The sequence below is a fragment of the Corvus hawaiiensis genome, chromosome Z (assembly GCF_020740725.1).
Source record: "Corvus hawaiiensis isolate bCorHaw1 chromosome Z, bCorHaw1.pri.cur, whole genome shotgun sequence".
Lineage (NCBI taxonomy): Eukaryota > Metazoa > Chordata > Aves > Passeriformes > Corvidae > Corvus > Corvus hawaiiensis.
The window spans coordinates 54,956,617-54,980,202 of record NC_063255.1 but is presented as its reverse complement, the minus strand read 5'-3'; the positions used below and the strand labels follow the sequence as shown (position 1 = coordinate 54,980,202).

The 23,586-nt window shown below is 38.3% G+C and overlaps 1 protein-coding gene across 1 annotated transcript; it reads left to right on the top strand.

The window, feature by feature from the left end:
• Window positions 1–1,525: 1,525 nt before the first annotated feature.
• Window positions 1,526–23,243, top strand: CARNMT1 (carnosine N-methyltransferase 1). The gene is made up of 9 exons (XM_048291306.1): window positions 1,526–1,880; window positions 5,424–5,619; window positions 6,565–6,728; window positions 13,815–13,955; window positions 17,832–18,010; window positions 19,026–19,139; window positions 20,071–20,174; window positions 20,431–22,927; window positions 22,966–23,243. The coding sequence occupies exons 1-8, from the start codon at window positions 1,549–1,551 to the stop codon at window positions 20,533–20,535; spliced, it is 1,335 nt and encodes a 444-aa protein (XP_048147263.1). The 5' UTR covers window positions 1,526–1,548; the 3' UTR covers window positions 20,536–22,927; window positions 22,966–23,243.
• The last annotated feature ends 343 nt before the right edge of the window (window positions 23,244–23,586 follow it).

Below are 23,586 nucleotides of genomic sequence, written 5' to 3'. Positions count from 1 at the left end.
ATTGCCAGGGCTGTGCTAGCTCTGCAGTGGTTGGGGAGAGCTGCATGACAGAAACCTGTGGTTCTTCAGTGAAGAAAAGGTAACTTTCTGGAAGTGTTGTCATCTGCTGGCAGCAATTTCAGGCTGTCACAGCTGAAAGAAAGCTTTGCTAAGTGTCTTGCATATATTCAGAAATGTAGAGCGATAAAGGTGGTTGTGTTCTATAAAAGGTTAATGGCTTTTCTATAAGGACAGAAATACAAGTACATTATTAGTTTGGTATTTAGAAGGTGATTTTCTTATGTTGAAATAACAGAACATGACAAGTCCTAGATACTGATGTAGTAGGAACAAACTTTTTATCTCTCAAAGCTATGGTTCCAACTCTAACCTTCAAAGTCTAAAAGCTGAATTTCTGTATCTTTGATTCAGATGTTGGTTCTGTCACACACATGGTATTTCCTAATTTACATACCCCCTTGGGAACAAGGACTCTTCTGTCCGCTGAACCGGTTATGTCTATGCTTTCTCTCTGACACTGCCACTGAACACAGTGTCCAGTGTCCATTTGCTGTCTGGTCAGTTACTGTACTTAGAAGAGAGCAGGAGCGAAAGTGTTTATCTTAGGAAGCTGATGCTCCTACTTCCTTGCAGAGAGGAAGCTAGTGTGCCAAAAAACTTTCCGATTCCTGTTGCATTACTTGGATTACTAAAGACTGCCACTGTCTTTAGACAGACAAGGAGGTACGGTAGCTTAGCTTTTAAGACTGAGGGGATGGGCAGTCGTGTATCAGCCACCTCTTCTCAAAGCGAGGTGGAAAGGTGTATGGTGGGACTTGCTGCCTGAGATGGGACACCTGGTCAAACAAATTTTGTCAGGTGGAGGAGGATGTGCCATCATCCAGTCCACAGCTGGTCCTTGCACATCTTTCCAGGAAATATCATCCGTCTTCAGTCTGGCGCAGAGGTACTTGTGAAGTACTGCCTCTTGCTACCACTGTGAACTCGCTGCCCCTGGCTGCCTGCCAGCGGGGCTGGATGCATACCTTACCCCAGCCTGGAGCAGGCAGCCGGGCGGAGAGCCGGGGCTTAAGTGCTGAGCCGGTACTTCATGTGCGTGAGTACCCTGAGGAGCGCGGCAGCTGTGGATCCTCCCCTGGTACGCCTGAGGTGCTGCGGCGTCACTGCCGCCAACTGGCAACCCGCCGTGCCGCTTCACACAGCGGGGACGGGCGCCACGCCACAGCCACTCTCCCCTGTGACACCAACCGGCTCGGGAGCGCGCAGCGCGCTGCCGGGGAGCTGCTCCCCGTCCCTGTGACAGCAGCTCGGGAGCGCGCAGCGCGCTGCCGGGGAACTGCTCCCCGTCCCTGTGACAGCAGCTCGGGAGCGCGCAGCGCGCTGCCGGGGAACTGCTCCCCGTCCCTCTCCGCCGCGTGCGCGTGCGCGGCCGCGGCCCCGCCCCCCTCTCGCGATGCCCTCCTGCGCGGGGCTGCAGGCGCTCTGCCGGAAGGGCGGCGGTGCGCATGCGCGCCGGACGTGCCCGCGGGCGCAGGGAGGGCGGGGGGGATGTCGGCCACGTGCGCCGTGTCCCGGAAAGCGCCGCTGCCAAGGCCGCGTCCCCAGGGCGAGAGGGAGCCGCCCGCCAAGGTGATGCGCAGGGGCCTGCGGCGAGGCCGCGAGGAGGAGCGCGAGCAGCTGCCGTGGCCAGGAGAGAGCGCGAGCGGCATGGGCGCGGAGGCCGAGGCGGAGCGGGCGGCACCGCTGAGCGACGAGCGGCGGAGGCGGCCGCCTCTAGAGCCGAGGGCTCTGACGACGGCATCGGCCAGGGCGGTGGAGGAGGAGGAACGCCTGGAGCGGGAGCATTTTCGGAGGATCATCAACGCTTTCCGATATTACGGGTAATTGAGGCCTGCCCCCTGGGCGTGGGGCCCTGCGGGGTCCCTCCGCTCGCTGAGCGGCCTCCGGAGGGTCCGAAGGGCGCTCGTAGTGCGTGTGGTGCGGCCGCCTCCCGCTCTGCGCTCCGTGCGTAGCGCTGTGTTGGGGGCGGGGTGCCGAACCCGCGTCTAGAAAGGGCTTCTGCACCGCTTTTCTGTCGGGATGCGCACAAAGTCGCCTTGATGTCTGCCAACTCAAAAGCTTAAAAGAAAGTAGCAAACCTGGGCAGGGTGTCTCGAGGTCTCTTAGGAGAGAAAATGCTCTAAAACACTGTGAAGACTTCAAAACAGTAGTACTTTGCTGCCAAAGAAATGCAGAATGGTGTTTCGATTATGGGTGGAAATTCTTGAAAGACATTTTACTTTGCAGAAGAGATAAGACTTATTGGTGGAAATAATGGATGCTATTTTTAATAACATCTGTTGAGTCAGAAGAGGGTTTGCTGGCTCCATAGGAATGAGCCAGCGGTGGTGGGGACACCTAGTTTTAGGACCGATTCCGTTGAATAGATGAGAAAGCAAGTTACTTGCATTGTGGTGTAGTGGAGACTGGAAAAGCTCAGTCCTCTTCACTGTTTTGGTAAACCCGTTTCCTGTTTCTGGGTTTGGAAGGCAGATTTGTACTTCAGCTGACAAAGCCTCATCATGTGACTCATTACTATATGCTGGACCCTTTTTTGTCAATGTAACACAACCATAATATTTACGTGGTAGTGAGGTTCTTGGTAGGAGTAGGTGATATTCGTATAATTTCTTCTGTTTGAGGTTTTTCTATCTTGGCTTTCATTTGTTTTTCGGGATTAATGTTTGAGCGGGAGGTTGGTCTGAACGACTCTTCGATGTCTCTTCCAAAGTGAATTCTGTGACTCAGTTTGGACATACCAAAAACGTAGTTAGTTGGAAGTATCTAATACTGGTTGTTACTAATGCAATTCCGACCTGTAATTTATTTATATTGGTGGTGTAATTGTACCCTCAGGCCTCAGAAGCTGGGAATATCTTTCTCAGCCTCCTGCTGAACTGTGGGTTTGGGTTGCTTTTGAATGCTTGTTTCAGTAAACATATAAGAAAAGGATGTGACTCAAATTTCCAGTACAGAAATTCAGTGCAATTAGCTCTGTCTCAAAGAGATAACTCAAAATTTAGGTGAAATGACATATCTTGGTACTTAATAATTGGAGTTTTTGTTTACTCATACATATATTTCCAGTTAACTTGGAAACATATATGAATAAGGTAGTAACACACTTTCAGATGAGTTCAGATCTTGTTCTTGTCTTCTAGAGATAAACAGAGATAACTTTATTATTTGTAATTTTTCTGATTACAGTGAATTATTCATTCTGCTAGATGGTTGCAGTTTAGCATAGAAGGGTTTTTTTTTTCCTGATAAAATTTTGAGGAAGATGTTGTTGAGCTAAGCTGATGCTAAGAGCTAAGTTCATGTGCTTTATGTAGAGCATCAGTTTATTTTTTCTCTTGTTTCTTTTCTGTTTCTTGTCCTTGAATGTAAGTTTAAACTACTGTAGTTATTTGCCCCGAAGTTTGCTTGAGATCGCTCAAAAAATCACCAGCAAGGGTATGAGCAAAAGCCAGATTTAATACTAAACTAGAAAGCACAACAGATTCCTTGGCAAGGTTCACTCTACTTACAAAGGGCAACTAAGGCACAACAAGGGGAAAGCAAGCGACAACAAAACCAAACAAAAACCAGGCAATGAAAGCAGAATGAATTGAAACTACTTAGGTATGTGTGTGTGTGTGTGTCTGTGTGTAAAGACAGTGTAAACCAGGATGAAAAAGAATGTGGCGTAAAGCTTAACACCAGTTAAACTTAACAGTACTTTCACTTAACTTATACTTTAATTTATGTCTTAACTGTAACAATCTAACAGAGAAATAATGCTTAACAGCATTTAGCCTAAATTATAATTATAACTTAACCTAACTTCCAGATTTGCTATAGCATATGCGCAAAAGGGTATGCATGCAGACAAGAAATAGTCAGTGGAGGATAAGGTGCCTGTGGAAAAATTCCCCTCAGAGGTCAGTGAAAATATGCACTTTGGATGCTTTTGTGTCTCCCAACAGGCATGAGGGTATCAGCCCAGGGCATGTTGTGGTTCGGCGATGCTCCAGGTATAGCAAACCTGAGGGTTTGCTTGCTCTGAGAGGCATCCCCCTCAGAGGGAGAAGATTGCTGGTCACAGGCCCTCTGTGGTCCAGGAGAGCTCAAAGGGCCCCATCTTGGACTGCTGTTCATAGAGTGAGCTTTAGTCATAGCAGTGTTTCATCCTGGCCACAGTTTGGGTCAGCCCTTTCTTTGAAATTGCAAGAATAGGAATGTTATGCCATTCAGGCTGGAGAAATACTTTCCAAGGCTGGTCACGAGAAAAACAGAAGCTTGGTAGGAGTTCTGAGAGCAGACAGTGTTTTTTGATAAGCTCAGAAAGAGCTGAGTCCAGGTGGTGTTTTCAAGGACAAGGCCTAACAAGCATTTCTCAGATCACACTGCAGCCTGGAAAGGAGTGGGTGGGGCGGGGGGAGGATGCACCACCACAGTATTGCAGTGAACGAGCTGTTCTCAGTAACATATGAATGAGATATTACCTGGTCAAATTTCCAGACTGAGGTTGTAACTAAAATGCCAGTAATTGCAGCTGTCTTTCATAATGGCTAGTTTTTTCAGCTTTGTGCTGCTGTGCGCTAACACAAGACTTTGGGAAACTGCAGTATGACTTGACCAGCTGAAATAATTTGGTGGTCAAAAGGGTCAGTATCTCTTACTGAATTTTCTTTCTAGAGTCATTATGACTGTGCTTAGCAACTATTCTTCTGTCAATTTAGACAGAAATCAAATCTAGCAAAATCTTGGAAGAGTCACCATTTTCATGAAGCTTCTATCCTGGAGAATTGGAAAATATTTTTTAGTTTGCATTGGTTACGTTATCATGTTCACAGTACTTATGAGGGATATGCTGTTAAAAGAAGGTAGCTTAGTATCTTAGTGTGGCTGCCAGAACTCTGGTATGGTCCAGCTGTGACTTTTACAGTTCTTCCAAAAGCAGTGGGTTTTGAGGATTCCAATTCCCACTCCACGTCTTGTTATTTCTGCAATCGAAGCTTACCGCTGCATCCAGCTATTAATTGAATTTAAATTGGATTTGTGAAACAGACTTGGGAGATGATTGGTTGTTAAATTTTATAGATCCGTGTATTAAGGTAGTGATCACCTGCTCTGGAAATGAGTGGTTGATGATGAAACTGTAAGAAGGAAAGAAGAGTCCTCTTAAACTGGAATGTGTTAAAAAGAGTGGTAAAGTAGAACTAGAGCTTAAAAAATTTTTGCTTTAAAAATTCTAGAAAACTTGTTCTCTGGTAAGGAGTTATGAAGTCTGGTCACTTTCTGTGTATAACAAAATGAATGATTTTAATTGTAATGTCTTAGAGTGAATTATTTACATATGTGTATATTGCTTCTAAATATTTAAAACTTTTGCTTTTTAGAACGAATATGCATGAACGAGTGAACAGGACAGAGAGGCAGTTTAAGTCTCTCCCAGCTAACCAACAGAGTCTTCTTCCTCAATTTCTTCCTCACCTTGACAAGATTCGGAAGTGCATTGATCATAATCAAGAAATACTACAAACCATTGTGAATGACTGTGTTCATATGTTTGAAAATAAAGAATATGGGGAAGATGTATGTTAAAATGGAGTTTTTTCTTGCTCCAAAATGAAATTCTTTATGCTTTGGGATTTTCTGCATTTGTTTTTCACACTGTAGACCTCCAACTTTCTTTCCTTTTGCCTTTCTTATTTTATCATTTCGTGTTTGCTCACACTTTTCTCACTCTTGTCATTCACATTTTGCCTAGCTGATGCTTAATGAAGCTGTTTGTTGTTAGTTCTGTTAGTTACAGTTATGAAAACTAACTGTGAATCTGGCAAATTACTGTAAAAAGGCATTTTTTGCTCCAGAGTTCTAGCTTTACCCTGGTTACATTTTAAAATTGTTTTTTTGTTAACTATATAGAATATAAATGATGTTTTTTGTCTTACTGTAGGTTCTTACATATTACAACATTGTAGATTGGTTACAATTCTAGACAGGCCAGGTATTTTTGATGTTGTTATTTAATGTTGTAAATACTTTTTTTTACTACTTGGCCTACTTTCTATCAAAAAAATGACGATAAGAGTGAAAGGACTGACGAGATGGAAACTGAAGTCTGTGGATACAGGCAAGATACAGTAATGGGCAGCTCTCATGTGAGCTTCTCAGTTTTGTCTTATCAGTATCTAAAGGGATCCTTTTTTCAGGGTAGGCAGTTCAGCCTCTGCACTACCTGATCTTTTCCTGAATAAGGACTACCAGTTGTGCTTTGCTATGTGTTGTTTTTCTGATACAGAAACTGGACTCCTGAATGCCAAACAGAGACCAGCAAACTCAGTTTGTTTAGGATATTAAGGTGGATTTAAGTCCTGGTCCCAGGAGTGAAAGGGAGGTGCTTTGTCAGCTGATACTGCCAGCAGCTCTTGCAGCATGGCTTTTTTTCTCTTCATGATTTGCTTTTTTTCCCCCCCAAGACTCAAGATACTTGGTATGTTTTCCACTAACTTTTTTTTTTCTCTCCATTTTATTCAGGGAAGTGGGAAGATTACACCAGCTTCAACATTTGACATGGATAAATTAAAGTCCACATTGAAACAATTTGTGAGAGACTGGAGCGAAGAGGGAAAATCTGAGAGAGATTCCTGCTACCAGCCAATTATTAGTGAAATTTTAAAGAACTTTCCAAAAGAAAGATGGTAATAGTGTCTTAAAACTTATATTTATGTGGACATACACTGTTGCACAAATCTAACAAAGTTTTTATGGAGTAATGAAAAGCTTGGTTTCAAAAATAGAGAAATTTTTATGAACACAGTGGAATTTATTTTTAAATCAAGAAAGTTTTTATTTTTAATACAAGATGTTGGAAAAGAGTATAATTGTAAGCTTCACAAAGTAATACCAGGTAAACCAGCAATAATTTTTGTGTTGTTGTTCTGCAGCTGGGTGTAACAATACATGTAAACCTTTCAGGAAATTAACTCAAGTTGTGCTCAGTGAGGTAAGGTTTGCAGGTTAGCAGATTCTCAGAGTGTGTCTGCTGCAGATGAAAGGAGGGACTCTGTGACAGCAGGAAGTAAGACTTTGGCCCTTCATGACGGAAGGAAGGAAGAAGACTTCTAGTGCAGTTGTACTTAGTTGCACTAAGAATTTACTCTAAAAATAGTAAATTCTAACCTTGGTTTCAGACAGCTGTTCTAAGACAAGTCTTAAAACTTAGTTGCACATGTGAGGATAATTTTATAAGTATTGGCTTGCTAACAGCTCCAAAATAGTCATTGATGCAAGAGTCTTAGGTAATTTAGATAGAACCATACTGGTAAAGTCTCAGAAGGTTATAGTGTTATAAGAATTCCATGTTTATTGGTTCTGTCAATTAATCAACCCAGTCATCTTAAAGTGCATTTTAGTTTAAACTTAGTGGTCTTACAGTGGGAAAATTTGAGAACTTTCTATTCATAACTGTAACAGGCCATTACGTAGGTTTGATATAGCAGGGTATTGTTGTGGTGTTTTTTCTCTCTCAGCAATCGTTAATAATGCACTTGTACAACTTGGAAAAGTTTTTTAAGTTTCTTCCACTAGCCATCTTCTGTGGTGGCAGAACACAGAGTGTATACGGTTTCTATTTTGCCTTGAACTGACTTGTTTAAAGATACATACACCTTTAAAAATTTTATCTGAAACTGAACTTACTGCAATTTTTCTAGTGCTAATAGTGCCTACATAAGATAAAAAATGAATTAAATACTGCAGCTATATCTCTGATACATAGATCTGTAGGAAAATTCATGGTTAGTTTTGCAAGTAATCATTCTAATCTCCAAAGTAGCAATTCAACTTTTTTCTTGGATGCTAACTCTAATTTTGGTTATGGGAGAGGTAGCTTATGTCAAATCTTAAGAGATCCATGACTGAGGCTGGAAAATCTTAACTTTTACATTTGTTGTCAATGAACTCTATTTCAAAAACTCCAGTTGATAATAGGAAGCAACATGTGGTAACAGATGGGGTGAATCTGTATTTGACAGCTTTGTGCTTCTTTGCAGGGAATTCTCGTTTTCAAACAAAACTAATGTGTCAAAGCATGTGTCCCTATTGTGGTAGCTCTGAAGTACCATTTGAGTTTTATTTTGTCTCTGCTGAAATCTCAGTACATCACTGTGTGGATGAAACATCTCTACTACAAGTTTGAGTTTGTCAAACTATTTTTTTTAATTTCTAAAATGTGTATTGCTTAAATACATATTTAAAAGTTTATTTTTCATTAGCACTTAGGTAAAACCTCTTCTCTGTTCACGTATTGTTAGCTGCTACGTCAGCTCACTCATTTTTCCTGGTGACCGAAGGCTCTCCTGATTAGGTGTACTTAGCTTTTTGATGTAAGAAAGAGTCATGTACTGTCAAGCTTAACTGGCAGTGCCACTTCACCCTTGTGCAAGAAGTAACTTCCCTGGCAGGTCAGTCTGGCCTTTAGGCAAATTTTATACAAACTCTTCACTCTCCAGTGTCAGGACCCAAGGGGATGGCATGAAGCTGAGTCAGGGGAGTTCAGGTTGGATATCAGGAAAAGGTTCTTCACCCTGAACACGGATGAGCACTGAACAGACTCCTCAGGGAGGTGGTCACAGCAGCAAGCCTGTCTTGACTTCTGGAAGTGTTTGGACAATATTTTTAGGTACACGGTGTGACTCTTGGAGTGTCCAGCATAGGACCAGGGGTTGGACTGTCTTACCCTGGTAGGTCTCTTGTAGCTTGGCATATTCTATGACTTAGTGATTTTGGAGTGGAGCAGTTTTTCCAGTTTGAAGGGATTGACAGGTCCTCAACTGACCACAGTGGGCTTACTCTATTGTTCATAGTGGGAGGGGACTGACCGTGGACTCCAGTGTGTGAAAGAACACAGCCTGTAGGTGAACCTCAGAGTGCAGCTTTGCATTGCTTTAGAATTTCCTTTTGTAGCACAGAGCACTAAAGTCTCCTGAAAGGATGAAATGAAAGTGCTAGAGAAAAACTGCACTGGATCATGAGAGTTATTTTTCTAAATGTATTTTGTGTTGAAAATGATAATATTATAAATTCAAAACTGTCACTGCCAGTCACCTTTCACTTTGTAAAAGAAATTGCAGTACTCATCAAATATGTAATACTCAATGGAATGGTACATTCAGTTTCTAGTTAACATAATTTGTTAACATTATTGATTCCATGCATTGGAATAATGTGAAAAAGGAGTTTAAATTTTTGAACCTACCCAAGTATGTTTCACTCTATGCATGCGCATCTTGTAGTGTTGCACTTGCAAGATTGACACGTATGAGTTCTGTTGGCATGTAAACAGAAAAAGCAATGAAGTGTTGTGTATGGTTGCTCTTTGGGAGGTAGAAGAAGTACAAGCAATGGTTGAAAGGAGCTGTAAATCAGAATAGTTGTTTAGTAGGTGCTACTGTTATAATGTGTTTCAGTCTAGTCTTCTGATAAGGCTATCATGTAAAAATAAATTAAATGGCGAAAGCTGTTCCTGCCTCTTATTCTTTCTGCTTAGCACCTTAGCACAGAATCTGTTAGTAGGATCAACAAAGCAGTTTCAAGTAAATCTCATGAGATCAGGTCCTCATGAAGAACTGATAGATTTCTTGAATTTCTCATGTTGGAATTTGTGTTTCAGCTCACAGGAGGTCTGTAATATTTAAATATCTTGGATTTCTTGGATTAGAATGAACGTACTTGCTGTAGGAGAAAAGAGTAAAACAGATACATTTTTATTTAATGAAATGTTTTTACTGAAGCATTTTTATAGGGAGATATTTAAGTTGAAAATATAAACGAGCATACTCATAAATTTTTTTCAGATTTCCCTTTTTTTCTCTCATCTTGGTTTCCTGCTTAGATGAAAGGAAGTAAAGATCATCAGCTTCATGTTCAAATGAAATTATGAAATAATTAACTTTTTTGTTAATTATTGTTCCATGGCCAAAACTGGTATACCTTAGGCATTTTTTCCGGTTTTCTCACAAACTAGGCCTCTGGAATGAACTATAACTTAAAATTCATCTGTGTCATTCTGTCCAGCAATCAGATGTATTTTCCAAGATGCTGACAGAACACCCCGAAAGAAATCACCAGAGTTTAGTTTCCTTTTAATATGAAAAACAGCTTATTAGTCCTGAGCCCAAGCTTGACTATACTTCTTGAGTGTGTTCAGTCACAGTTATAGTAGAGTTGAAATTTCTGCTTTATTTGAATTTTATTTGACTTTATATGAAATACATCTATCCTTGCAGGTCTTTTTACTTTGCCTAAACTTTCCTTTAAACATTGGATTTACGGGCAAATATATTATCAGTGTTACTGCATCACGTCGTGCTTTGAGGGTCTTTAAATGAAAATATCTAAAACTCAGCTGCCAAGTCTGGAGAAGAATTGCTCTTCAAATGATTGTGCTGTTTAGCATTTGTCTTTAAAAAAAAATCTCTGACAATGTGATTGAAGTAAACTAACAGAAGATAGTATACTAAGAATTGCATCTGGTTACAAAGATTATAAACACTAGGAAAGGAGTCCCACAATGTGTTCCTATGGTGATATTTCCACTGATCAGAAGGCCATCAAGGTGTGACGTGTGTATTTATTACTTAATTTGATAAATTGAAATGCAGTGTTTAGCTTACAAAAATGAGGTTTGTGTTTGATAAGATATGCTCATTTTTCTTTTGGTGAGCATGTCTACCCCTTCAGCATCATTGCTTTTTATTACAATACAATAGACAGGAAATAAGCCTCCGTTTTTATCATGTTTAATTTTCTGGTTTTAGAAAGGGTACCTTTGAAAAGTTAAAATCTTCATTAATATCAATAGTCTTCTAAAAGCTGAAAATATATCACACTGAAAAATGCAGTGTGGAAAGGGCATGACAGATTTTAATTGTTTCTGATATTTCTCCACTGTCATTTTTAACAGACTTGTGCAGTTCCAGTAGTTGAGCTGAATAGTACTGTGCAGGCCTCTTCTCTGCTCCTTGGCCAGCACCTTTCCCCACAGCTGTCAGGTTAATAGCTGTTACTTCCCTCTTGGCCCACAAGTATTTAGTGGATTCTTGTTGGGTACCCATTTATGTTCCTAACCACTGCTGGATGTGAGTCATAGAAATCCTCCTGTTGCTGGCTGGTGCAAGACTTGTTTTCTGTTGTGGATAACTTCTGGTTATTATGTTACCACAGTTAATTTTTTTTTTAGTTGACTTTCTAAGTGCTGCAATCACATATCCACCAGAGAAAAGCATGTTTTTCTATCCTCTTAAAGGACTATAGCCCTTAAAAAAACCAGTTTATGTGCAATTAAAGATTTTTAGCTATTATAATTACTCAACGTAATTCATTAACAGTTTGCCACAAACAATTCTTTTTAAGTCTTGAAAAATGTGTTTGACCATTTTTTTTCTTATAATGGGATGCTATAAGCAGTCACTACTTGTTATGCAGTAAGTTTGCCACATACCTAATTTCTCTGACTGTAAATTCAAAAAGAGGCTCTTGGGCCATTTTGGAAGGTTAGTGTCTGTGGACTGTGGTTTGATTGTATTGTGCTGTATTAGTTGTGCTCCGTTGCTGAAATGAAGTTTGTGGCCAGGAGCATTCTCAAGCAACTGGTACGAAGAGTGTAGATAGAAATTAAATTGCTAACAAATTTCCAGGCTTTAATCCCTTAATAAAGGTGCAATTGAAAGTGTAGTTAAGTCTGTACTAGGAAAAGAAAATAGAAAACTGTAAGAGAGAATTGGGAAAATTAGTTTAGAAATACAGAAACTTCATATTGTGAATGAAAAAACAGAAGACAACTACAGGCGATTTAATATCAATTCACTTGACTGTTAGAGGTTTTATCTTGTTTCAGGGTGCATAAAGGTGCAGATTTCAAAATGTGACTATACCTGCATATCTATTGGTTACTAGGTTGCTTTAAGAAAAGACTTTTCTACTAATCAATGTATTGTAATCTTGAAAGCAGTTCATGGCTTATCAGCCCATTTATTATAGAATTGTCCACATGGGGGTGCTAAAATCTGTGTAGAGCTAGTCTAAATATTTCATAAATAAAGTGAAATTGTAAGGAAGTGGAGAAATAGATTAGGTTAGAAAATATGTTTGGAATAACAGTGTACCATTATGAATAGGAGAAGCTGCAACATAGAAGCTTTTCTAGCTTCTACCAGAAAGCAATTTTCTTCTTCCTTTTTCTGGTACCCTGTTTTCAAAAATTCCGTATTGACCATGTAGTTTTCTCCTGAATTAATTTTTTTTTTTTTCAGTAGGACTTTGTGGCTAGCTTTCTTCTGGTTTCCCCTGCAGAAGAGAGGTAATGAGAACCATTGCGTCACAGGAGTGCTCTTCAGTAATAACGAAGTCTTGATTTCCAGCTTCTTGTTAAGTCAGGAGAAGAGCTTGGCTGTATAATGGAATGGAAATGAATGGAATGGAAATGAATGGAATGATTTTCCATTTTGGAGACCTCACTAACTAGATGATCAAATCATAACTCAAAAGGCACTGTTAAAATTGCTTTGTTAGATTGTGTGGCCTTTGGAAAAGAATAATACTTCCTTTTGGATTTGGGTAATAGTATTCAGAAAAGTACAGCTTTTAGGATTTAATCATCTTCATGCTTGTGCAGCATCCTAGCTCTTTTGAACCCTTTGTGGCATTCTGAATTTTTAAGTAGTCAAAGGCTTTGTGTTTTGGTGTCTTTTATCTGATTGTGGCCTCCTTCGTGTAGTTGCATATAAATTGGTAGATATATGTTTTGTCTCTGAAGGTGCTGTGCAAAACAGTGTGGGGAGGTATATGAATGTTCATACTTTTTTTTTGGTGTATGAAATTGTTAACTCTTGGAGTCTTGTTTATCACTGGAAACTGAAAAATTACTTCTTTTTAGATTAAAGGTCTTTTCAGTTTGGCATGGGAGTGTTTTCTGTTTTATGAGTGAAGGTTTGATTGCATTCTGGTGGAAGTCCGATGGTTAGACTATGTCTATATTGCATTTTCTACCTCAAAGAGGAGTGAATTTTGAGATTCTTAGTTCTATTTGTTAGCTGCTGCACTTGGGAGAGATTTTTCGAAATATTTCAATAAATACACTGCTGGATGTTTTCTGATTGTCTTCAGCTTGATGGCTAGGTATGGGTAAAGGGTTAGAGAGCTGCAATGTACTTTGATTTAGGAATACGTCACTTAGAGTACTTTAGCAAAACCAGTGAGCAGCATATGAAGAACCCATCGTTGCTGAAACATTCACTACTTTAAGTTTTTTACATTCTGAATTGTTCATCAGATTATGGAGATTTTATATTTTTGTTTCTCGTGTCAAAATACTTGTTTATTTTTTTTTTTTCTTGCAAGGTAACAATATGTCTAGAATGCTTTCTGATTATCAGTGGGGCTCAAAGAAAAGTACATGCTATATGACAATATTCTTTAATTCACTTGAGAAATTTTTGGCTTGATAACTGTAGAAGTTTTAAGGAAAACAGACTGTGTATAGTAATTATGCTCTGTATTCTGAATGAGGGTTGTATATGTTCTTTTGAGTAATTTCTGTGAATTATTTTAACTGTACAATTAACCAATCTGATCAGAACAGGCTCAATTGCCATTTAAAAGTGAAGGCATACAGGAAGCATAATACAATATCTAAGTATATGATGGGAAAAATGTTTGGCTGGACCTCTAAGTTGTGTTAAGGGGTATCAGATAAAGACTTAACTATTATTTTTGTTCTGTTGCAGGGATTTCTCCAAAGTTAATATCCTGGTACCTGGTGCTGGGCTAGGTAGATTGGCGTGGGAAATAGCTATGCTCGGTTATGCTTGCCAAGGAAATGAATGGAGCCTCTTTATGCTCTTTTCTTCTAACTTTGTACTCAACAGGTATATAGCTTATGTTTTACTTGCTGAATAAAACCTAGAGAGGCAAAATGATAAACCAGTGAAGTCTGAATAATGTAGATCTCACAAGAATAGATTTATGAGTCGTAGTATAAGATGCACATGCTCACTTTATAGAATGCTTTAAGGAAAGTCTTAGGGATAAATGGGGAAGGAAGTACTGTATCTGAGTCATTAAAATTACAGAAGCATGACTTTCAAGTTGGGAGATTTAAAATCTCTAAGTTGTACAACAGATTTTCTGCATAATTTTAATTAGGATTTATGATTTATTTCACATCTGTTTCTGTAAAACGGACACCTATCTTACAATTACTGAATATGGGCTAGTAAATACGTCCATGGCATTTAGTGGTGGTGATTTTTAACAGAGGATAGCTGTTAAAAAAGAAGTATTACATTCAGTAGTAAAATTTTAGGCACTGTTTTGACAAGAAAAACAATCACTGAAGTGTGGTGAGCAAGTGGCTAAAATAAAGAGTTAATAGTTCCGCAATTACGCTCAGATAATAAGTTTAAATGTAGTAAATTTCATGTTAAAGGTTTTACTTAACATGACATTTCTGTTTTTGGTGTTCTGCCACTTGCATTGGAAGTTACAGGTTTCAAAATGACATTGTTAGAGAGGAAAAAAGGCAGCACATGCAACTCTTCTTTTAAGAAGGGGAGTGGGAAGGCTATGGGCAGGCAAGTATTGAAAGAGGTATGGAGGGTGGTTTTTCTTTGGGGGGAGTTAGTACCAAGTTCACAGAGGCAGAATTTGACGGTTAATTCATCAGTCTGAAATGATACACCTTTGCTGGAAATACCTAAACTATTGGCTTTTTTTCTGTATAACCATAATGTTTTGGACACCTGTTTATAGACTGATTGTCCACAGCACACTGTGGTTGATGATCTCACATCTCGTACAGCTTGCTGTTCAAAAACGAAGGGGGAGACACTGAATAATACCTGCTGCATATCTGCCTATAGCAGTAGTAGTTGGTGTGATAATAATAAATGTTTACTGGAGGTTCATTTGTTCTTTTTTTCCTGCATTATTCTCAAGTGACTCATTTGGTGATGAAATTGTGTATTACAATTGATCTGACTGATGCTTTGCAGCTACTAAAAGGAAGCTACATTCCTGCCCATGCTTTGGACCTTCAAAGCAGCATTAAAGCATTCATTTCCCATCTTTGGGAGCACTGGTCACAGAAGTTGGTTAACTTCACCCCTACCCTCTGATGACATGCTTCTTTAATTAAAGCGTCTTTGGCCTATATGTGAAATTATCCTAAAGATTCATGTTTTGCTAACTGTAGCAATTTTAGCATCTAATGCTCATGTAGTGTCTCCTGTTTATGTAGGATATTTAGCAAAGAGGTGTATATGTATTTAACTTGCTAACAGTATGAGATTTTGAGTATTGCGCAACTGGTGTAGTCCTCATCTTTGCTGGACAAGTTATCATTTATATTCACTTGTTAGCATGGAAGAAAATACTGCTAGCATGACTCTGAGCAGCAGTCAATTTAGCTGAAGTCCAAGCATTCCTTTCTGCCAGATGTAATTGTGGGCTGGATGTGTCTGTTATGAAGGTTTTAGGGACTTGAAGATTCTTTCAGTTTTGTCTTAAGTGGCTGTTCACAGTTAGCCGCCTGAAGTGTACATCTGCGTTTCTGAAACTGGAAGAAACAGGAATGACCAATATAAGCTGAAGATAATACCTAAAGAAGAGTGGTCAGAAAAAGGAATTTAGTAAACTGGTTTTTAACTATAGTCTCAATTTAATTTATACTTGCTTTTATTAACTAAAACCATTTTGCTCACATGTGCTTACAGTTTTACAGCTTACAGCTTTACCTTCTTTCTCTTATGGTGGTTTATATTTAGGAAGACAAAGTACTGTTTGTAATGTCAAGCATTGCTACTGTAGGCTCCTAGATGGAGCCTGGCTTAATATTTCTGTGTGCAAAGTGGTATTTGCTGATTTTCACACATTTAAAAAAAACCCTTTCATATCTCTGAAATTGTGAACTTTTGTTACAGTGGATAAAGTTGCATGGTATGGTATGTAAAGTGTATGTCATGGTGTAACTGTGGTCACTGTAAATATCTGAAATTATTTAGAGTTTGTTATTCTGTTGAGGAAACTAATTTGAGAATGAAGTGACCCAGGACTAGTTAAGCTTCAGTGGCTCCAAGGCTGCTTCAGTCCTAGTATGGGAAATTCTGCTTTTCCTTGTATGCATAAGGTTCTTACATGGTGTATTTTTCTTCTTTACTTTCTGGAAAGAATATAATTTTAGATAAATCTTGACAATTGGAGAAGACTACTAGTTGTGTTTGTTGCATGCCCATGAATACCTGAGGATGAAAACAGTTAAGTTATATATATATATACTGTAAACCAGTAGTCAGAAGTGAGATTTGACCTACTGATTTTTTTCCAAAACTGTCTTTTCATCTGAATGTTAAACAGTGAATATTCTGCCCCTGTGGAAAACAAGGAAGCGTGTCACACTTAACTATGTTAGATTTTTATAACAGAACATATACTACACTCTTCTGTTGTAAGAGTGGAATTGCCAAGGACTGGAATACTTGGTTTTGAAGTAAAAATTGTCGAAACTGGAAATGGAGGTTTTCAAGCTTGTATATGAAAAGGGATTGCTATTTTCTATTACATTGGAACTGTTTCAAAGTCTATGTGAACGTGAACTCCTTTCTAATCTTTTTCAGTTATTGCTGTTGTAGTGGTTAGGGGGCTTTCTTGTTCTTTGGTTTTGGGTTTACTTTTTTTTAACCAACTGCGTATGTCTGATAGATATTTACTTATATATATGAAGAAAGTTGTTGAATGCTGTATAGTGCTGCTCAAGTACAAGTTTTAGTTTTTAACTGATGAAATGAAATAGAGATACGACATGGAGAAGGTAAAAAGTATTATTTCAGAGACTTTATCACAAATGTATTCTAACCACCAGCCAAAAGAGTGCACTTTCTGTAACCCAATAGATTGCTTGAAATCCTTGATGATATGTATTTTGTGGGGCTGATATGTCCTCTCGTTGTCTTTGGAAGAAAGTGGTTTTTTCATTTTTTAGTTACAAACTAATTTTACAGGATGGTGGGAAAAGCTTCCTATTAAATGCTATGTTTATCAATTTTTAAAATAAGAGTTGATTTAGTTACTCATGTCAACCCAGAAATTCTGTTTTACAAAGACATGTTTACTTAGCATGATTGCAAAGATCCAAATGTTACAAACTTAAAATTACTATTGTTGTGCTTTGCAACATGGAAACGACTGTGCTTTGCAAAATGGGGCTTATTTATTTTTTGAATTTTTAAAGCATCTCTTCAGTTAGCATCTGAAAAATGCTTTTATTTTGCTGTGCTTCAAAATGATTGTGGTTCAGAAGAGTCTAGAATGAGAGCAAACAGTTCCAAAAAAAATCATGGAACTAATGTTACTAGTTTTTTCCGTGGTTTTTTTTTTTTTTACTAGGAAAGGAGATGATCCAGAAAATCTTAGCTTTTTTGAATATAGTAGACCATAAATTTCATTTATCTTACAAAATAAACATATGTATTTTCTTTTCAGCAGAGAAATAAGTTGGAGAAAATTATAAGAAGTCATAAAAGAAAATTCTAGAACTAAAAAAGGCAGTTACTTTGTGGTAATGATTTTGTGTAAGATTAGAATTAGTTTTTTGATTAGTTCATTATGATGGGTGGTCTGAAGTGTGGTGAACTAGATTTAAGTCTTCTAGCAAATGTGGAGATGTTACAGGAACTTTGACTCTTACATATCTAGGTTACAGATAAGCAATTAGTTGAAACAATTTTGATGATTTTCATATTTTGCAGATGCTCTGAAATTAACTCATGTAAGCTTTATCCCTGGATTCATCAATTTAGCAATAACAGAAGATCTGCTGATCAGATACGACCAATTTATTTCCCAGATGTTGATCCTCACAGTCTTCCTTCAGGTTCAAACTTCTCTATGACAGCAGGGGATTTTCAGGAAATTTATTCTGAGTGCAGTGAGTAAATGCAAAATTCTAGGCTATCCATGTAACTTTACATACTTTCAGAGTATTTGGGATAGATTATAAAGAGAATGGAAGTGTATCTACAAGTATTAAGAACTAACTGTAGCAAGATTTTCTTACTCAGAATGTTTATCCAGCTGTACAGTAAAGTGCAGATCAATTTCTTACTCCAAATCAGATTTTCTTTTCTTCCTAGTTATAGAAAATGTGGACACTTTCTTGTCTAACAGATGTTGCAGGAGCCTTCCCTACAGCTGCTTAATTTTCTGAAGATTCTATCTTTAACATTAAAAACATTCAAGACTGGCATAAGTCAAGACTTCTAATTTTTTTATTTATAGAACTTAAAACTTGCTATTGCAAGAATACCTGTTTAGAGAAAAACAGGGAGACTCTTGCTTTAAAAAGCAGACTTTGAAAGTTCCTGCTTGTTGAATTAACTAGTAAAAAAACCAGCTGGGCAGATATTCAAATACTGAGTAAAATGTTTTAAAGCTAAGTGATTTGTGAAAGTACACTTTAGGGTACAGACCTGTATTATTCTAGATTCTGTCTAGGGAGGCCTAAAATCACTGGGGATTTTTCCAGTTGTGTTTTTAACGGTTGTCATAATGAAATTCATAGGACAGGTGAGTAATAGCGCACTTGAGCCTTCATTTATATAAAATGTGTTAAAACATTTACATTTTACAGTATATAATATTTATAATTTTATATCATGTATGAACAGTTTTATTAAGTGGATATGTAAGAAGTATATGTAGTATTTTAGAATGTGTATGTGTACATATACACACATAAATACAGGTCAAACGAACCCAAAGTTAACAGTTTTTAATATAAACCAAAATACTTTATTTACTTCCAACAGAATTAGAAGCCTTCAGCTGTTGTTAGTTGAAGGTAATGCTGAGGGTGCCAGCAGACAACCAGGGTTAAATGATGAACTTCTACAGGGTTAAAAGCATTGAAACTGATCTCTGTATACTTTGCTCTTTTTATGCAGATACTTGGGACTGTGTAGCAACTTGCTTTTTCATAGATACAGCACATAATGTTATTGATTATATTGATACTATATGGAAAATACTAAAGCCTGGAGGAATATGGATAAATGTAGGCAAGTATGACCAACTGCTCTTTCTGACTGATTTTTGATAGTATACTTGAAAAGTGTGTGTGAGTAATAGTGTCTGTGCAGAAAACTGTACAGCTAGAAAAACAGAGGGCTTGGAAGTTACCTCAGAAGTGTTCAAAATATGTTCAGATGTCTGCTAGTTACAATCAAGTCAATACCGTATGATTCTTAAATAGGCAAGTAAATTTTGCTAGTGGCAGGTTTTGCATTCAGGCATCAAACATTTGTTTTTTGACAGATGTAGTGTTCTGTGTTGGCTTTTTGCCATTTGTCTAAGAAAATAAACTTGTAAATACATGCTTGCGCTTTTTTTTTTTTTCCAATGTCTAATTGGTACTCTGCTTCAAAGCGGAAGTTTTGGGAATGAGATTTTATTGGAGTCTTCCATGGTGAAGGAGTGTTAGACGTCTAAGACACGGGCATTAAACATTTTCCATAGTAAAAACTGGTCGGTCACTGGTCAGTCGGTCACCCTCCCAGTCCTAGCCAGTCAGAGTGCTGGCAGAGCTCCTGAGCAGACTTTTGTATTCTGAGCTATAGAGACAGCAGTGATGCTGGACTGAAGAAATTTTGAGATACAGAAAACAAAATCTGGTAGGAAAATGTTAAAAATTGTTGAATAAGAGCTAAAGTTATCAGTTTTCGTTTTGCATTGATTCTGAAATTCATTATAAAAATCTTATTCAAGTAACAGAAATATGTTCTTTTGTCAGTATTTATAGAATCATAGAATGGTTTGCCTTGGATCTTAAAGATGATCTAGTTCAACCCTTCTGCTCTGGGCAGGGAACCTTCCATATTTTTAAATGTGTGAATCTGGATATAAGCGTTTATTGTACTATCAGTATGTGCTTTGGTTTTTAAGATACATTTTGTCTTTCTGATAGCCATTTCTGTTGTCTTTGTACTCTAGGTCCTCTCCTTTACCATTTTGAAAACTTGGGAAATGAACTTTCCATAGAATTAAGCTATGAGGATATAAAAAATGTTATCCTGCAATATGGATTCCATATAGAGGTAAGAAGATGCTGCAGTTTGCAATAAGCAGTATTGTTATGAATCAGACAAACTGCTTTGAATAAACCACCATATCATTCAGTATAATGGCCTATATTAATAACTTCCAGGGGTATTCTGTATCTTAAAAATTGGCTGCTTTTCTAATTTTTTAAGAAGTGTACAGATGGGCCTCATAGTCTAGTAATGCTGTGTAGCATTTTCTTGTATAGTTCCTGTAGAGAAGCTGTCTTGAAAACTGCTGCTTTGTTTTCAGGTGGAGAAAGAATCTGTACTGTCAACTTACACTGTGAATGAACTCTCCATGATGAAATACTACTATGAATGTGTGTTGTTTGTGGTGAGAAAACCAGAACAGTAGTGGTCTGAATAGGTTATTGAGAAAATAATGTTGGCTTGAAAGCTAGAAATGAGAATAAAATGATCTGGTGAAGTATGGACACAACCTCAAATCAGTGGTGCCTTCTTGTTCCTAAGAGGATATAGATAGTGTCTATTTTCTTAATATCTCTATTGCTATTCAGACATATACTATGCCATGCATATTCATAATATACTTGTGAAAGATTAAATGTTCACATGCACTGTCTTTGGGCTTTGGAATGCATTAAATGTAAAAGCAAAAGTGTTTTCTTGAGAACAAAATTTAATGTTTGCCATAACTAGGCTAATTCTCTGCTAATGCTGCCTCATTTTTCATAGATTTATAGTGCTTTTTTTCTACTTTCTGATATTAGGAATGCATGGAGGTGCTTACTGTACTAGCTGTGTCTCTTTTAGAGAAGTATTTTTAAATGTATACTTAAGTTATGAAGTCTGAAATGGTTGGGAAGTGGTAAAATTATTCTTGACAGATAAAATAGCCATCAGAACTGTTAGAGCATTTTCTGTGGAACTGAAGTGAAATAGGTTATTATACAAGGTCTAATCTTTGACTGTACCACTGTTAGAAGTTTAATTTAAAAAGAGAACCTATAGGTGATTTGAAATACTACGTGAAAGCAGAATACTGAGTGAAGGAAAAGCAGAATGGCACAGAGAAGCAGTATGTTAACCTCCATTCCGGAAAACACCGGTCTTGATTGATCTTAGTGTTGGAGCTGAAATGTGTCAGATGCTTTTGCCTTCTTGAAATACACTGGTTTTGAGTCATCTTCTTACTGCTTAAGCCAGAAGTTTTAAAGTTGTTGAACGTAGCTGAGTTATCCATGCCATATGTAGGTAGTACAACTTAAAAATACCTGTTGGAGCAGTGAAGTTACATGTAAGTATGTGCTACAACCTAATCACCTCCACCTTAGCCAGGATATGCAGGCCAAATGGTAGACAATGTCCTTGTAACTTCAGATACTTTACCCATGTGACTTCTCCTACTAATTAGTTTTTTTCCCTAACAGATGTGGCTTAGGTGAATATTTAATCTGCAAGTCATGATACTGTACAAGAGGCTGAATCTCATGTCACTTTGGAGTTATGTACCTGAGAAAAACCTTAATTAACAGTCACTAGTGTGAGAGGAGGTGCCATGTTAGGCATTTTGTTTTTTCATAATATTGATTACCTTGAAGTTCCATTTTGATGCATTTTCAAAAATATATTTAAAATATAAAACCATTATGATGATGGCTGAATTTTTTTTTCGTATTTGGCTGTAAGGACACTGGTCAATAGCTTGTTTGTTTCCTATTATTTTTTTATCCCATCTTTCATGGTGACCTCCTAATCACATCTTTTTAATAGATCTGTTACTGGCTTTTGGATTTTTCCAGTCAAGGCCAGAAATTTGTGCCTTTATTTCTAAACTGAAAATCTGCAAGGTGGGAAAAAACCTTTTTTTTTAGTATTTTCAACACTGCATAATAGAGCACGTGCCTGCATATGTTTCAGTATTGTGCCCCTTTCTGCTCAGTCATGATTGAGAACAGAGGCTTCTGGTCTACAGAAGTTTTTAAGTGCACTGTGGCTTAAACTATTCTTTGAACTCTCTTGTTTCTAAAAGTGCATGAACTGTCAGAGTTCTACCTTCTTCTGAGGGAGATGTGATTAAAAATTATAAACTGCTATTCAACAAATAAATTAAAAATAAAAATCCTTTCATGGTAAAAGTAAAAAGCCACATGGTTTACTTTCTGTATTGTACCATTTACTTCAGTTTTTGAGGGAATTTGTGATTCTTTGCTTTCAGTCTGCTTTTCTTCCCTTAGAATATGATTAGTAATTTACTTGATTTTCAAGCTTCTTGAAATAAGACAGAGGTTAGGTGAATGTCAGTTCTGAGTGGTGAGTGTATCTATCGGTAATATTACCTAGTTGCTGCCCCTTACACATTCTATACCTTGAAATGTGGTGTTCTGTTTTTCAAAAATAAGCAATGGAACTCTATTTATGGTTGAGTGTCAATATCCTGTGTTCTGGTGGTTTTTTCCTTGCCACTCCCTGTTGTTGCAGGTGCCATTTTTATATGTTCTCTGAAGATGTTTTTACATGGGATGTAATACAGTGATGTGCATTTATTTCTGATCTAGAAAATGCTGGGTTTTTTCCAGAGCATTCTGCTTCTAAATTGCAACAGTCACATTAAGAGTGGGAAGCAAAATAATGTTGTGAACAAGCTGTTAGTAGTGTTTTACCTGCAGTCCTATTTACGGGTTCTTAGAATTCGCCACTTTTACTATAATGCACAGGGATAATTGTGTATTCTAGAATTTGATCATTGTTTTATTTAGTTTTATATGCAGGGGGAAATGCTCAAGGTGTTCGTCAGCTTTATATGCAGGGGGAAATGCTCAAGGTGTTCGTCAGCTGAGACTGTTTCTTTTAGGTCACTATTAAACTATACATGGTAACAGGTGTAAAATAAAATGCTGCATAATCTTCAGTGTAAAACTTCTTTATATGGAGTTTGATAAATGTAAAACGTCCTGTATTTTTTTTTAATGTGTTATGTTTTGAAATTGGTTGCAAAGATAGTAAGAGTGGGAAGTTTCACATCTGTGTGTGCACTTCCCGCAGTTCTCCGTGTGTAAGGGACTGGATTTTTTGGATATTAAAGCTTGCTGTATGGCTTAATGTCTCGAGTGTTTGGCTCTGTCCTTTACTGCCGGGCGAGGCTGTGCCCGCTGGGGCTCTTCCCGCTCCATCCCTTATTGCCGGGCGAGGCTGTGCCCGCTGGGGCTCTTCCCGCTCCATCCCTTATTGCCGGGCGAGGCTGTGCCCGCTGGGGCTCTTCCCGCTCCATCCCTTATTGCCGGGCGAGGCTGTGCCCGCTGGGGCTCTTCCCGCTCCATCCCTTATTGCCGGGCGAGGCTGTGCCCGCTGGGGCTCTTCCCGCTCCATCCCTTATTGCCGGGCGAGGCTGTGCCCGCTGGGGCTCTTCCCGCCCGCTCCTCCCGTCAGGCAGTGCGGCAGGCAG